Genomic DNA, 16907 nt, shown 5'->3' with positions numbered 1-16907 from the left:
GATATGTCCCTGTAGTCCGTAGCAGCACGGCTTATGTGGTTTAGCCACTTCATTGGGGTTGGGTTTAAATCAATTTAATTAATTGATCTTCACTTAAAAGATATTGATTCAAGAAATCCACAAATTAAAATTTTTAAAGCCATTTTTTGACTTTTTTGTTTAAAAAAAAAAGTAAAAAATAAATTATAAACCTGTGTTTTGGAATGTACATTTGACCAATAACTTGTATTTTACTATACAGATCATGTTCAATTTTAGCATGTAAATTGAACCCTGAATCCTTAGGCATTCTGAAAATAATGCCTGTCTTAAAATGAGATGAAGCCTTAAATAAACGTAAAGGTTGTTGACTAAAAATCCCAGAAATACTGACGGTGTTTTTCTAGTAAACAAATGCTCTGAAATTTAAAACTAAAAATAGAAATCTTTTTTTCCTTTCTTTTTTTTTTTACCTTGTCATGAAGTCAAGGTTGGACAATTGTTAACACAAAAGCTGATTGTGTTCCAAATTCCTCATAACATCACTTCATCTTTATTTCCCTTGATTCTTTTTCTAATCCACCACAAAGAATTTTTAGAGGTTTATGCATTAGTTGGGACATTTTCACTGTCCTTTTGAAAGTCCCCTTCCTCCACTTATGACATAATCATACATAATACATAATAAATAGATTTGCAATAGAATTTTGTAAGAACGGGCAGATCTGAGAACATTTGAGTCAAGAAAGTTGTAAGTCCCTCTCTGCTCTCTAAGCCCATCTACTTTATCTCCTTGGTCACCTGACAAAGCCGGTAGGCATACATTGGTAGTGACAAAGTGCAATCTACACAAAACCTTACAGTAGTCATGTTCTATTTCTGCATGCAGCCTGTAGCGGTAGGCAGGAGGAAACCTTTACTCTCCTTTTCTAACTCCATGCAAATAAAAAACAGCTAAACGAAAGTTTTTATGGCAGGTCGGTGACCTCCACCAAAGCAATATCCTTGCTTTCTTTTTCCTAACAGTTATCGATTTTAATCACCCAGCTATTATGCATGTTTAAAAAAAGAACCAGAGCAGACTTTGCTTGGTTGCAGTTTTCCTCTAAAAGCAGAACAGCAAAAACACAACGAATAACAAACACAAAGTGGGGAGTTCTCTAGTGTGGTTAAGAGTACTGCTGCTGTCTGACAGCCAGTGCGCTGCTGAACAATGGATATGTGGGAACTACATTTATTAGCATTTGCCCTCATTACACGCCATAAATAAAAGGCACACTGCAAAAATGCAAAATATTTTTTGATAAAACATGAAGATTTAGCAACACAAAAAACAAAGACTACGTCATTTTGTATTTCACTGCAACAGTTTTATGTTAATAAAAGTCAACACAACGTCAAATATACTTCCAAACGACCTTCGTCTACATAGGAGGCGGTCATCCAACATAAAAGGGGTCCATCTGATTGGTCAAAGCCTGGGCTCTATTTATTTTGTTCAATATTTCAAGCAACCATAAGGTTGTCTTATTATGTGTGTAAACATTTAAGGTAACCATTTATGGCAATTTACCCTGTCTTTTGGAAAACAAATTTCCAATTTATTGTGCACACCTAGTAAGTATATATGTATATAACTAAATATACATACTGTAACAGATGTGAAACTTTTGTTTTAAGAGTACACGCATAATATTTCCAATAATCAGAGCAATATACCAGAGTATGGGTGTTTATTGCTAATTTCAAGATTAAATTATTTCTTAAAAGAGCAGGACAACACAACTCTACTAATTCTATCGGCAGATTTTCCCACTGAACATCTCGTCTTCTATACATTTTACAGTCTCACTCCAATTGATCTATTTTAAAAGCGTTTCCAGTGTTGTTTTTTTAGCCAAAAATCTAAAAAACCTGTGTCATTTTCGAGATACAGTTTCTGCGGGGCAACAGGAGTGGGTGCGCACTGCCCTCATTTCCCTTCATCTCTTTATTTACCGTCTTGCCCGTTAGCTTACAGCTCCTCACAACCCCAACCTAACATTACCGGTGCAGCAAACATGGTGAGCAGTATCAGAGCTCTGCAGCCGTACAGTTTGGAGCCAGATGCCAAGTCGGAAAAGAAAAACAAAGACGTATTTGGATCCATTTGTCTGCAAGTGGATGAATCAGAATGAACCAGAGCAAGGAGCTTGTTCCAAGCTTGATTTTTCATCTGTTCCTGATTCACACCAATTGAAATAAAGAAATATTCTAAAATGCAATTTTAAGCTTAGTTTTTTCTCAATAGATGTCTTCCATCATGAGAAGGAGATTTATTCCAGTGCACATCCTCTATAACCAGATTTGTCAACCTTGTTTCTTGCGGTTCACTTTAGCATTTAATTACAGACAACAGTCTAAGCCTGTACTGAAATATAATTTACTTAATTGTATGCTTTTAGAGGACATGGAAGGCGAACAGAACAATGAAGCTGGAAAAAAAGGAGGCAAAGAAAAAGGAAGTTATAATAACAGTTCCCTTTTGAATACAAATCTTAGCTGCATAAAGAGTATAGGACAGGTGTAATGAATGGAAAGCAGGGAGATTATCTTGGAATTATAACCTGAGAGGGTTAGAGACCCTGCAGGAGACCCGAGTCCGGTTCTATGGCGTCAATAAAGGCCCGGGGAGGAAGAGGAGAAGGAGGAGGAGCAGATGGGAGAGAGGTGTTGTATTTCCAACTGTTGCATCCGACTCAGAACTAGGTCAACTTCGATTAGGGGAATACTACTGAACTGTGGCTATAACCATGGACGTGTCCGACGGTTATCAACACGGGAGGACGATACGTCACTCCGCGTATTTGCTGGTTCAACTAGTAAAAAACGGCAACAAAATAAAAGTGTCGTAAAGCAGCAACACTGACTAAATATAGCTGTGTAAGCTGCTAGCTTTACTTAACTGCAGGTAAAGCCATGCTAACGCACTTCAAACAGTCCTTAACTTTAACTAACAAACTGGTAAGGCCCAACTGTGCCTTTAGAAAGACAACGTGAGTACTTACCAGCTGTTTACACAGCGGAGAGAGGCGCCGTTGACATGTAAGCAACTTGCCGTATTTGCCGCCCAATATATTCCGTATTCGTGCGTCGCAGGTTAAACCCCGCGCGGGGAGAGGCGCGAGCGACCGGGAAAGACTCCGCACAAACTTCGCAGGTCACTTCCCCCGCCACTCATCTGAAGTTGTCGGCAGAGGTAGGCGCCATGTTTGTGTCTACGATGGGAGTTTTCTTCCTAAACGTTCCCCCCTCCCCTTCCCTGCTCAGACTGGAACCGCCCAGAGAAGAGAAGCGAGTAGTCAGTTGGTGTTCAACCGACCATCCTGACGAGCAGAGAATGTACGAGTGATAGCTTCCGGAAGATCCTTTCAAATTAAGACCGTTGATGGGTCAGTAAAACAAAGTGTTTTCACCACATACATCTTTTTACTCATATTATTAAGTCATGTCAAATTTTGAAATTTGAATTACAACACACTTTTTCTTATTTGTTTATTTATTTATTTATGGGGGGGAGGGGTTAGATAAGAGGAGACACCCAGCAATGTAATTAAATGCATTATTGTAAATTTTGAATACAAATAAATATTTTGTAGGGTTGTTTCCCCCTAAGGCAAAATGAATAAATAAATATCCTTCGAAAAGTGTTTTAGAAATCCACGATAGTAATTAAATACAAGAAAAAATGCTTTTAAAAATGGAAGTGATACTATACTTTTGGTTTTTTGTAACAGTGGTTTTCATGCTTTTTTTAAGGTTTACCTCACTGTTAAAGTTTTTAAACCTTTCCAATCAAGGAAATTAAAGGTAAGGACCTTTCTTTTATTAAGAAAGAGACAAAGCTTTAGCTGCATTAAATATGACACTTAAAAAAACATAGCTTAGCTAATAAATTATATAAACATAATAAAAAAATGTTATCTAAAAATGTACGTTTTATGTATAAAAAAATGGAAGGTAGCCTTTGCAGTGCTGTTAAATATTAACATAATCCACATTGTGTTAAAAAAAATTGGAAAGTATGGTTCTTTTCAAAAGTAATTTACGACGCAACTGCGGAATTATTTTGAAGGTAAGGCACTCCAACTTCCTGTTGTCACTGCCAACTTTCCTCATAATGTTCTGCTATGGTTTTCAGTTTTTGAAACCCTTCACATATTGAAGTGAATGCTTTAAAAAAGTAAACAAGTGTCAGGAAATCCCAGAAACCGCAAGAAGCCTTAAATTCACTTTCAGGGTCTATCAGGCATGAAATCCAATTACACAAGTACAGCAAGTCATTAGTGATTGATACACACCACAAATTCTGTTTTTGTATAAGGTTTTATGAATTTTGAACAGAAATATTTGCAATTTAGAACAAAGCCCTGGACATGACATAAAAATATAATAAATTAGCCTTTTTTGGCCACAAATTAGGACTATTGGGTTTTGCAGGCACTAAATTTGGCATTTTATTAGCATTTTGTGGAAATAAATTAGCATTTTGTGGCCATGAACATGCATTTATTAGCCTTTTGTGGGCTTATTTAGGATTTTGTGGACACAAATGAGCCTTCATTAGTATTTTTTGGGCCAAAGGGACAAATTAGCACTCTATTAGTATTTTGAGAGCACAAATTAGTATTATTTTGGTCACAAATTAGCCCTTAATTTGTATTTTTTAGGAAAAGGTTAGGATTTTGTGGGCACAATTAGCACTTTGCATTGTGCAGGCACAAGTTAGACTTTTCTGGGTACAAATTGGTTCTTCGTGGCTGCCATTGAGCATTATATTTGCCTTTTGTTGACACAAAGTAATAATTAACACAAAATACCATTAAAATTATAATTTGTGGCCACAAAATATTAAATTGTTAACATAAAATGCAAATTTGTCCATGTACATAATACTAATTCATGGCCATTATTTAAAAGAACACTTGGTTTTGTGTTTTTGTCAGTCATGTCCAAGGCCCTGTAAATTGGTGCCAGTAAAATGATCATTTGTGGCCAACAAATACTAAATTTTGACCACAAAATGCTAATTCCTTCGCACTAAATACTAATCGATAGCCGAGAGTTAATGATCTGAGAGAACAATGTGGCTTTTTTTTTAATGTTAGATTCGGGGCTCTGTAGTTTAGAACTGTGGACCAGTTTTCTTCAATGACCCATTCCGATGAAAATCGTGTTTTTGTTGTTTTTTGATGGAGGACATGTATAAAGAAACATAAGGTTGAAATTGTATTTTTGAGTATTTCTTTATTCAAATTGGTTTGAATGAAGAACGGACAAAAAAACTGACGTTTCAAACACCGTATTGTGACAAAGGCAGGCTGTAAGCTCCCTGCTCTTAGCTCTCAGCAGCAGGGAAAGGGTAAGGGGGGCGGGGTTCCTACACACCAAGTCCTGTCCAGAACTCAGAGGCAAATTTTTACTGAATTGCTACCAAATAATCATAATTTAAGACCAGTGGGAACGCCTTTAGAATAGACTAAAATGAGCTCAGTGGGACTTAAAGTCCATTTATTTCCATTTTCTTCACCTGCATAATCTACACAAACAAAACACCCAAATCATAATTTGAAAGAATTCTTAGTTTTATTAATCGTTTTAAACTCTAAAATCAATGTTAAAACTTAAGAGTAAAATGGATGTAATTTATTTTACAACTTTGTACAAATTTATTTCACATATTAAAATCAAAGTAAGAGATGAGGAATCCTTTCTGTGGGCTCAGTCAAAAGTTCATGTCATTTATTGGAGAGAATGAAATGAGCTTGGGAAGGTCGTACTCCTTTGCGGGTGAAGGAGTCTCCAATGAATCTAAATCCAGAGAAAAAACTTTGGGTTTCTCCTCTGATGGATCGGCTCCCATCAGCCAGTCTCTGTCCAAACTGAAGTCTCCCATGAGGCACTCTGTCGTCTTTGCCCCCTCGCTGTTGGCACGTTGACTCTGATCCAGGGGACGTGAAATAAAAGGCTTTGATCCAATCTGTGGTAAAGTGATGAGCGGCTCTTCATCCTCCTCACATTTCAAATCTACACCATCGTAATCCTCGTCAAGACCCAGACTGTCCAAACTCGGTATTTCGGGCAGGGTTTCGTGCTCGAGGCTGAACTGGACGGCGCTGCTGCCTGTGCCGCTGGGGCTGTCAAGGGCCTCTGCGATTGTGTCCCATGACACGTTGCCCTGAAATGAGACTCCCTGTTGGCAGACAGAGGGAGCGTCCCGGATCTCCATGGAGGGGCCAGCATTGGAGGTCACAGTCTGAGGGGGAGACTTGGTGCTGCGCGTGTCACCCGGGGGACCGACTCCCCCGACCGGGCTGTCGTTCAGCTTCGCAGCTGGACAATTCTTCTTCGCGTTGTCTTCTTGAACCGCCCTTCTCCAGGAGCTTTTCACATCGTTAACTTTAAAAAAGGGGGAAAAAAGAAAAAGATAATTTAACTTCTAAAAACCATGAAGGTTTGCCTACATTTACAAACTATTGATTTGAAAAATTCCTCACTCAGGCTCTCTGGTGTCCGTGGAAGCTGCTTTTTGGTGGCGAAAGGATCCTTGGAAAGAGCTTTCAGAAGTGCTTCAAAGTCCAAGCCCTTCTCCCTGCCCTCTGAAGGCCCAGAGGAAGCTACAGCATCTGCAAGCTAAATCCCAGACATTACATGGCGTTTCTATGGCAACACCAGAGACGACGCCAGCGACGCATAAACAACACACACTTTTTGACATACAGCAACTCTTCTTAACATGAATCAGCTGATTGACATAGATTGCGTGAACACTTCAGTGTAAGGATGCTTTCCTCTGCTTCAGAACCCGCTGGAATTTCCTCAATTACGTTAATGCATGAAGAGTTACGGTAGTCAAATAGCAAAATTCAGGTGTGGAAGGGTTAAACATCAAAAACTGCACTCAGAAATACCTGATCAGCAAGGTTATCGCACTCCAAGTCTAAAATCTGAGTCTGGGTCTTTACAGGAGCAGCTTTCGGAAGAGCGGTCTTTTTCACACTGGCCTGAATAACAATGAAAGGTTTGGAAAAATGAGGATTCAGAGTCAAAATAGTCATAAAAGTAAGGAACCTGGGATGCTGACAACAAAAGTTCTCACAATAGGTGGTGAGGCAGCCTTTTGAGGGGGAGATGGGGGAGTGTCGACGAGCCAATCCAAAGAGGTTTTTCTCCGTGGAGGCCTGGGGGACGGGCTTTCAGATGACTCCGCTGTCCCATTGCTGGTGCTGTTTCAAGAAGCACGGTTAGGGATTCAATCCTCTCAAAACAAACTGCCATCGAACAGGCAGGACGGGTTCAAACATTCACACACTGCAAAATATTGGATCATTGTACAGATTTCAAACCTTGTTTTTGGGACTTTCATGATATATTCCCACTTAAGCTGTTCAACTTCTCTTTGCTCGACACCTTTGCAAGCTGTTCTCTAAATTATTATAGTGGAGAATGTTGGGTCTAATTAAGAGCCAGAAATAGAAAAATTATTAAAGTCAATTTTGCTCAATTCTTTTGACAATAGAAAAAACAGCTTAAAACAACACTTTTGGTTTAACATAGTGTTTTAAAATTCAGTAAATGTTGACAAGTTCATTGTCATTATTTCTGGAAACAAAAAAATTTGATTTGCCAGTACGTTCAAAGCATAAGTGCTACTTTTAGATTTTATGATGATTTATTAAGATGGACCAACTTATACTAAGACCATTTTCTCATTTTGTAAATATTTTAATATAAAATGAGACTTTTCCACACTCGTTTTTGTAAGTCATTTAAAAAATAAACAACAATTAGGTACAAGAAAACTCAAAAATACAAACCATTTGCTTAGAAATAGCAATAAACATATGTATTTTTGGGCTGTATATCATTCAATTTTAAGTTTTTAAGCTTGATTTTTTGAACGCTTGTGTGGAACTCATTGTTTCTAGATTTTGATCTCTTATGAGATTTCTTGTTAGGTAAAAATGACTTGCTGCATGGACTGAGAGTTTTCCTACTTTCTAATGAGTTTCTTCTTAAGATCAGTGTTCTTTTTTTAAGCTTCTGCTACAGTGTCTGCTCCGTATCTGTCCGTGGCGATTTCTCTCAATTCGCCGCGGTCATCAGAGAGCAAGGATTCTCTAGGGAGGACCAGTGACAGACAGCGCACACTTCTGGACTGTCCAGGTATCTGCCTCCCATCACAGACAAACTCAGCCTTATAACGAAACGACGAAGCTGGTTCAAAGGTGACTTTACCTGATGGGAGTATAAACGCCAGGGTTAACAGGCTCTTGGGATTCCCTCTCTGGAGGCTTGTCTAAAAGCAAAAAATGAAAATAAATAAATCAGTCATGCTGATGCTCCTCAAACAGACTAAACGTAACCCGGCTATGCTCACCAACAAGCTTTGCAGGAAACTGGGAGAAGACACTGCTGCTGTAAGCAGACTCAGCGGCAGGTTCGAAAGACAGGGGGGCCATAGGAGACAGGAAACCAAGAGTCTGAGGACAAATGGAGGAGTAAAACAATCATTTAAGAGAAAGAGATTCAGATTAAGCTCAGTGTGAAGAGGTGACTCACAGGATCGTTATTAAGAAAAGACATGAGGGGGGTCCCTTCCAGAGTATCCATCCACCGTCTGTCCCAGTCAGCCTCCAACTCTTTGATGGCAAACCTGAGCTGTGGAATTTCTTCTTTGGAAATCTTCTGCCTATAGATGAAGCAATCATTAATTTCCAAATATACAGAAGAAGAAAAAAAATTCAAGATTCACTCCAATGACAAAAATATTGCTTCAGGTGTTTAACATGTTCTTGTGGCATTTTTCTGCTGGAGGACATGTGTAAAGAAAATTAAGCTCACAAATTGCATTTCTGAATATTTCAGAAAAAAAAAAAAGGAAAAATAAATGCGGTTCAAAAAACATCTTAATGGTGATGTAGAAAACGCGCTGGGCTGCTACCGTGACTCTGCAGAAACTAGGTCCTAGAACAGTGGTCCCCAACCCCCAGGCTGTGGACCAGTACCGGTCCGCTTGGTACTGGGCAGCAAACAGAAAAAAATACCTACGCTAACTTTGATCATTTCCGTTTTGTTTATTTTCTGATACTAAAGGAAGTTTCATTTTGGAAAACTACCGGATTCTGTTCACCACATCCGTCTGTCTTGACGCGTCACGTGACTTTAAGCAGCTGCTCGGACCGCTAAGTTAGTAGTTCAACACTTAAAAGCCAACAAAACCCAAACAATTCAACGTATTTGGAAAGTTTCCTTGGAGAGAAAAGAGTCAGTGAGGAAACTAAAGAAGAGTCTTTGGCTGCAAAGAAAAATAAAGCTGCTATTTACAGACAGAACTAGAAGTTTTCCTCCAAATGCGGATTTTTATTAAGAAAATTGTTTTCACGTATGTCCTACTCCAAATGCAGCAACTGACTTTCAAATGTTTTACAAACACAGATAATGAAAATGCAGACACAGTGGATTCATGTTTATTATCATATTTATAAAATACCAGTTTTACGACGGTAGTGTCATTATTTCTGCTTTCTTTTTTCATCATTAAAAGTTAGACCCGGCTGAAGTTAGCATCCAGTTGTTAGCATCCACGTTGACGTCAGAGCTGTGACGGTGTGGTATTTTTGATCACCGCGGTAATGAACCAGCAGGGGGCGCCGTGTCGCGGTTAACCGGAGAATGAAGATTCAATTCAGTTACTGATTAGTGGAAACTTATAAAAAGGAAATTTAGGAATTTTCCTACAGCAAGGCTGAATTAAGCAGACATCTGTTAAGAGACTTGAGCAAAGAAAATGTTCCTAAAAAGAAACACAATGAATCAGAATTTATGTAAAAACAAAATATGATCTATCGTTTTGTCCTGAAAGATGATCTGATACTGGGTTTAGTTCTCAGTGTTATAATGGTGTTCAATTAATTAAAAAAATGCTTGTTTTAATTGCATTATTTACAAAACTGAAACAAATCAAAATTTTTGTTTCATTGGATCTTTGTTATCTGAAAAAAATGTAATGTTTTCAGGGATTTTTTTTATTTAAACTTAATTTTTTTTCGTAGTATTTTCATTTGAAAAATTGGTTTTCAGAACCAGGAAGCTTAAAAATATTAAACTTGAACTTCGGCCCTGTTTAGACCAGTCAGTGAAGAATCATCTCACATTAAACCGTTCCGCGCCCTGAAAAAGGCTGGACACCACTGTCCTAGAACATTTTGATTAGAATTAAATAAACCCAAATGATTAAAAGATTTCTCAAAAAGTAAAGACTTTAAATACCTGATAAGGCAGAGGTCCTGCAGCACATGGGTCATATGGCGACACTTTTCCTGCAGTTGCTGAGCACTGATCTGTGGCTTGGAGGCTGCGGAGACCTGACACCGCTCCTCTCTCAGGGACCTCAAAGCATGGTTCATCAGCTCCACGACGCAGAGCAGGTTTAGTTTCCCGCCTTCATACACATTCCCTGAAGTCATCTGAGAAACATGCACACATCAGCAAACTTTGAATAATGTTAGACGTTTCTAGTGCTGCAGTTTATATACCGTCATAATTAGTATCACTGATCTAGAACAATTAATGCATCTTGGAAGCTAAAACAGCATCTGACTGAGCACGCGATTGCTTCCAAAATATATTAAAACTTTATTTTTGGTTGATGACTGCAATAAGACTAATTTTGCAGAGTGGAAATCTACGGCTTCTCCCTACTTTACAGTGTGGCTCACTGACATGCCATCTCTCATCCACATGGAAAACATTCGCCATGGCAGGACTGCCTCAGTCAATCTTCACAATAAACTCTGGACACCATTTCTAAATCACTTTCAGAAAGTTCAAATTATTTAGCTCTGTATTGAGACTGCATTTTTCTTTCTTCTCTTTATGTCCCATTTGGACGGCCTGTAAATAAATATTTAATAGATTGTAACTGGCAATTATTTATGTACTTGTATTTCTTTTCCAATTCTGTTTTGTAATGATCTAAAGAGCACCTGAACTGTTTGCTTTGCTTGTCTGTGATTTGGTATATTTGAAAACGAAAACAAAATATTGAAGAAGAAAAAACAAAAAAACTTTATTTTTCACAAAAGGATATATTTTATTTTCAATTTCCAAAACTTTTCTGGGTTTTTCATGACCGTACAAACCCTGTGGACACATTGTGACGGTAGTTCCCACAGACCATAATAATAATGCAGAATATTCAGCCACCAGCTCTCTAATGTTATGAGGATGCTCCAAATAAAGGTTTTCAAACAGCAGATTAACATTTAATATTAATAAATTACCAGTTTAATAATTTCGTCGCACCTTAAAAGATGGACAAGGCTGAAGAAGTAGGTGTCTATTTAATGGAGAGAATATATATATATATATATATATATATATATATATATATATATATATATATATATATATATATATATATATATATATATATATATATATATATATATATATAAAAATCTATATCACATTTGGTTCCTACACTAAGTCAAGTGAACAGGTAAAGTTTAAAGCAGCTGCAGATGTTTTACAGTAGATGAAGATAAACTTTACCCTCAAAAGTTAAGGGAAATTGGAGGCTTAAAAAAAAGAAATCCCACTTCAGCCTCTAACAGCAGCATCAGAAGAGAATGTCATGTCAAACAGATTTAAGAAAAGATTAGTACTAAAATGTGGTTTGTTGTGCATAAATCTCCAGTCTGAGACCTGTTGTGTCATTTTTACCTGTTGTGGGAGCTTCTCAACTTTTTCCAGAAGGCAGCGAGGAATTCTGAGGGTTTGGTTTGTTCCGTCCAGGACATGTCGATCCACGTCGCCATTCAAAACACTTTCAACTGCACTCTGCTCTTCTTTAATGGTTAACAGCATCCCTTCGATGTCTGACCACAAGGACCGCACCTTCAAAATTAAGAATTTATCAGATTTTTCTCAGAGTCTCCTATTTCTGTTATCAAACAGCAGTAAACAGATTAATTTAGAAAAAACAAATCATAAAAAGTGTTATTTTAGGAAGAAGGTAGAATAATAAATAAAAACATACCTTTCTAGTCTTCTCAGCTAGAACAGCTTCATCATGTGTAGAATCACTGTTGTGGCGTCAAAAAGCAGATACTTGCTTTTTTTAAATAACATTTTATCATATTTTTGGAAACCTTTGATTAAAAGGACAGAAAAATTCTACATACTGTGGTTCATAGTACGTGGCCCCTTCTGCTTTGATCTCCTTTATAGATTTCACAATAACCCTAAAGAAACATGGAAGACGAAGAACTGAAATTCTTCTAAACAATGAATATACTTTCTGCAAACAAAAACACAATATATCATGAATGAAAATCCAGTTTTCCAACTAAATGTCATTTAAAAGAACTGATTGTTTTCCCATAGATACATTTCAGGATGTATATAGCAGTTGTTTCATTGACCACCATGAAAGACAAAAAAGAAATTAGCAACCCCTTTAGCAGCTGTCACATGACTATCAGCAAATTAGAGAATGAGCAACAGGTGAGAGGTTAAAGACACGCTAATGAAAATCTTGTTTTTGGTGTTTCTAACAGGTTCTTGTGACATTTTCTGATGATGGAGGACATATATTAAGAAAATTGAGCTTAAAATTGCATTTCTGAGACAAAAAGAATGTTGGAATAAGATTGTATGTGACGTAGAAATTACACTTAGCGGGATACAAGTCCCCTGCTCCGCTCCACTTTGGCCGCATTTACACTGCATGGTTCAAGTGACCCAATTCCGATTTTTTCCTCTTCACACCAGTGAACGTGTAAGCAGGGCAAAAACGCATGGATTCCGATTTTCTCAGATTGGATTCAGGCCCCACTCATATGTGGAAATAAATCGGATACGTGCATTTGCATGTGCCACGTAAGCAGACAAATCGGATATTCCCCAGTAAATGCGAGTCGTACGTCAGTGACGTCAACTCAGGACACCACCAACTGAGATCACATGACTTATTAAGTTGCTCTTGTGCGCTGATTTTACTGTTTGTTTCAGGACAGCTGGAGCCCCATCAGCATGTTACCTTTCAGCCTCAGGCTTCAGACCGAAGTCGGAAACCGCTGTTATTTCCGGTCCAGTCCAGAAATCTAGGAATCCCAAGGCTAGAAGCCGTTTATTTCTTTGCTTGGATCAAACTGTTAGTACAACACAACGTCTGCAAACACTTCCTCGTTCAAAACTCAGTGAGAGCACATCAGCCGGCCGAGCAGCCCTTCTTTTTCCTCTCCCGCGCATCCCCTCTCGCCTCATCCTGGAGCGCCCAACGCAACGCCTCCTTTCGTCGCTGCGTTGCCTCCATGACAACCGCAGTCACACACAAAAAATACAACAAAGGGGGGGGGGGGGGGGGGGGGGGCAAATTTGCTTGTTTCTTTTTCCCCATGCTAAACGTTTGTCGTTTGGACCAACACACATCTTCTAAATGTGCTTTTATTACTGTTATGATTATTATTAAGGGCCTGCTCGCTGATAATTTTTTAAATCCATGCGGTCAGTTCTCAGGTCCGGGAGTCCGGAAAATGCTGCCACGTAGTCCTCAGAACGTGTACGTTTGATAGTTTCAGCACTGTATAGTGTAAATGCAAAAAACGGATACGGGTCACTTTTAAAAGATGTGACCTGTGATATTTTGGATACTTCATTGCCATGTTAATTTCTAAAAGTTAATTTTTACAAAATAATTTAAGTAATTCATCTTTGTCATGTGCTTCATTGATACTTCAAGATTCTTAACTCCATCTGATAAAAGCTAGGAACCAGATAATGATAAATCATATAATAAAATGGTTACAGTAGAACAGGGGTGGGATTATATAAGTTCGCTTCCTTCCACTCTCTTTCAAGCAATATTTAATTTTATGTCTTACTCTAAGTTTGATTAGTTATTGTATGAATGTATAACTGATGATTGTATTGTTTTGTGTATTATTCCTATTTGATTGCTTGAAATAAACCATTTCAAATAAAATGTAAGCGGGTCTTCAAAAAAATCGGATATAGTCAGAAAATCGGATATGGGCATCAAGACCTGCAGTGTAAAAGCAGCCGTGATGCTTCCGCTTGCAGACAATTAGATCCATCTATATCTTTATTGACTTCTGGCTCAAAACTGTACGGCTGGATAGCTCCAACATTGCTTGCCATTTTTGATGCAGCTGTAATGTTAGGTTGGGGCGTGAGGGGCTGTAAACTCGCAGGAGAGCCTGTCAACAGAGAGTTCTCAGTAAAGGTTGACGGAAAGGGGGTGGGTGAATGGATCAACACCAACAACGCTGAGGCGAATTTCTAATGAACTACTGCCACTCTGCAGAAACTATGTCCTAATAATTGTGAGAGAGAAAAATACTGGTACTAATAATTTGTCATTACTAAATAAATGTTACTTACTGGGCTTGTTTCTGGTAATCGTGGAGAAAACGGTCTTGATCGACTGCAGCTTTGATAAAGTGTCTGCGGATCAGGCAGAACCTTTTTACTGCTGTGTCCAAACTGGTGGCTGGAGCTGCTGCAGCCTCGGGAACCCAACAGTCATCTGCCAATAATAAAATTTAAAGTCATTTAGTGAGCCTGCTATTAGATCTAAACGCAGACAAGTTTAATCTAAGATGCCAGAATTGACACAAAAACTATGGTCTATCAAGGAATACCTGTGGTGAATGCTTTCATTTCCTGCAGCATGACGTGATGGGCCAAGTGAAGCATCAAGTTGGTAAACTTGGGGCCTCCGGGCGACAGAAACAGCGATGCCACAACTTTGGATCCAGCATTTGCTGTTTCATCCTACAATTGATTAAAAACAAGAATGCTAGCATATCAAAATGTACTATAAATTGCATGTAAAGTTAAATCAAAGCAAAACAAAAAGTTAAAATAACAATAATAATAAAAAAACAATGCACAAAAAGATCTATATATTGCGAGAACACCATTTTTTAAAACACACTTCACAGATTGAGTTTTAAAATAAAAGTAGGGTTTTCTGAGATTTTACTTTGAAACAATTAGACACAGTCACCTATTTACTGAATATTTCTTAAAATTCTCAATACAGATTCTCACACTGTGGCACATAACTCACAAAATGTATTTTTTTTTCTTTTTTGCAGTTTTTTTTAAAAGAGGTATTTAAATAATGATAAGATTCCTGACAACTGCATTGAATGACAGTCGGTATCATGTTTAATGCAGAAGGGAGAAAAAAATACACAAAATAATGTGAATTCATATAATAAAGTAAAAAAAAAATCATCTAATCGAATAATGAGAAGTAACCAGACTTACCCAGATTTCTCTTAACCAGCCACAGGTAATTTTCCGGAACTCAGCATCAGCTTTTTGGTTTAAAACAGGCCAGCAATGCCTGGATCACAGTAAAAAGTTGAATAAGAGTAGGAATGTTAACAACTGTGGCAAAGGTACCTGATCGAACGATAACTTTACCTATAGGCGTCATGAAATCGAGTCGGGTTTAGTTTCTCCAGAAGGAAATGAGTCACAATGTAGAAAGCCTCCTTGTTAGGTGTTTTGAACATATTTCTAATAAACGCAAAGAATATACAAATTTAAATAAATAAATTAATCAATCAATAAAGACGAGAACCACAAATATCGAAATTTTTAGGTAATCCTGTGCAAAAACAAGACTAGTCACTGCGGTACTCCAGATTATATTACCACACACACAGAAAAAAACAAACTCACGGTCCCATGTTGAGATGTTTAACGTTGGCTTTTCCTGCGACAAACGAAGCCGCACTTTCTGGCTGAAATCCCAATCCAAGAAGAGAAAACCACAGAAGTTGTCCATTCTTCTTTTGCATCAATGCAGCATTCGCCATTATTAAGAGTTAGCTTTTTTTTTTTAGCTAACAGTAATGTTCACCCTTTGCCAACGACTTGCCTTTATGAAAGAAACCATTAATCCAAAAATAAAGTATAAATAAACGCTAAAAAGTTATGTTAAATCAAAAAGGTTTGCATGAACACATAATCTACTTTTAGATTGAATGTAAAAAGGAATTTCGCTGGAAAAGGACAAATAACACCAATGCGCGTAGCCAACCGCCAATTTTCTAAACGCGACCCGGATGTCGTCGAAAACATCTTCCGGTGGAAACAAACTGCTCAGTGGATTTTCAAAATAAATATGTCCATGAATACTTTTTAAAAAAATGTTATCTCTGAAATGCGATTTTTTTTTTTGTTTATTAACACGTACAGGTCTCTTGAAAGTTATCATCCCACTTATACCATGGTCACTTACAAAAAGAAATAGTTAATCAATTTTTGGTACTTCTATTTAGTTATTTTTTAGGATTTTAATCGTTTTTCACAAAAAGCTGACTTTTTGATAGGTGGTGAGGTGCGTTGTCGTGGTTACAGCAACAGAACTTGCACCGACTGACCTCACACTGGATCAGCTGGTTTTCAGAAGTTAAGCAAAGTATCATTTCAGAGAGAAAGTCCCCCCCTTTTTGCTTGTTTTTTGTCCATATGATGAAGTAAAGGTTAGTTTCAAAGAAACAAAATCCAAAGTCTAAAAAGTTCAATTCATCCATTGTTACCTCCTTGTGTCCCATCTCCTCCTTTTTATTCTTTTCTCGTTCTCATCAGTAATATTTTTTAAAAACAGTTTACGGGGTATCTTGGCCAGAAATTTGTAAAATACACGTAAAAATTTAAATCAATTAAGTGGCCCCTACCATGTATTTTAAACCATGAGGTTACTTAAAAATCTTTAATTTGTCAAAAAAACATAGAAAATCTGCCTATTAATTCAGTGTTCCTTAAATCTGGTTGTTATTAATGACTTTCTGTGGTGCACAAAAATCTGTCCAAATATTTGACTTGTCAGATGTGCTGTCCTT

General features: G+C 37.7%; 2 protein-coding genes, 1 long non-coding RNA gene and 1 other non-coding gene across 11 annotated transcripts in view; 1 reads left to right on the top strand and 3 right to left on the bottom strand.

Moving 5' to 3' along the window:
- The window catches only part of dennd4c (DENN/MADD domain containing 4C), a 48345-nt gene extending 44977 nt beyond the window's left edge, over positions 1–3368 (bottom strand). For 7 of the 8 annotated variants that reach the window (XM_078936370.1, XM_020711607.3, XM_078936372.1 and 4 more), the window contains exon 1: positions 3027–3368. The gene's annotated coding sequence lies outside the window, so the exon portion shown is untranslated. Of the gene's footprint in view, positions 1–2585; positions 2605–3026 lie in introns of those variants that run through there. The other variant, XM_078936371.1, reaches the window with a different exon arrangement.
- On the top strand, positions 3273–8165 carry LOC144987229 (uncharacterized). Its single transcript, XR_013651105.1, has 3 exons — positions 3273–3410; positions 3778–3828; positions 8059–8165. It is a non-coding gene; the product is annotated as an uncharacterized LOC144987229 (long non-coding RNA).
- haus6 (HAUS augmin-like complex, subunit 6) lies at positions 5586–16155 on the bottom strand. The gene is made up of 16 exons (XM_011487388.4): positions 15742–16155; positions 15481–15576; positions 15322–15400; positions 14688–14820; positions 14428–14572; positions 12207–12266; positions 12062–12107; positions 11746–11919; positions 10291–10487; positions 8581–8710; positions 8399–8501; positions 8257–8317; positions 7118–7244; positions 6930–7022; positions 6516–6651; positions 5586–6417 (listed from the first exon to the last, which is right to left on the bottom strand). The coding sequence occupies exons 1-16, from the start codon at positions 15876–15878 to the stop codon at positions 5744–5746; spliced, it is 2391 nt and encodes a 796-aa protein (XP_011485690.1). The 5' UTR covers positions 15879–16155; the 3' UTR covers positions 5586–5743.
- On the bottom strand, positions 8068–8198 carry LOC111946363 (small Cajal body-specific RNA 8). Its single transcript, XR_002872043.1, has one exon.
- Positions 16156–16907: the final 752 nt, after the last annotated feature.

Source organism: Oryzias latipes, chromosome 18, assembly GCF_053564925.1.
Source record: "Oryzias latipes strain Hd-rR chromosome 18, Olatipes_Hd-rR_3.1".
Taxonomy (NCBI): domain Eukaryota; kingdom Metazoa; phylum Chordata; class Actinopteri; order Beloniformes; family Adrianichthyidae; genus Oryzias; species Oryzias latipes.
Note: the sequence above shows the minus strand (reverse complement) of the source record. Positions and strands in the feature narration are given on the sequence as shown.

Excerpts from the sequence above, each read along its gene's own strand:
- haus6 (XM_011487388.4), bottom strand. The coding sequence starts at position 15,878 with ATGGCGAATGCTGCATTGATGCAAAAGAAGAATGGACAACTTCTGTGG. Across the intron at positions 6,652-6,929 it reads GCGATAACCTTGCTGATCAG|CTTGCAGATGCTGTAGCTTC; the intron begins GTATTTCTGAGT and ends TCTGGGATTTAG. Across the intron at positions 6,418-6,515 it reads ACGGACACCAGAGAGCCTGA|TTAACGATGTGAAAAGCTCC; the intron begins GTGAGGAATTTT and ends CCTTTTTTAAAG.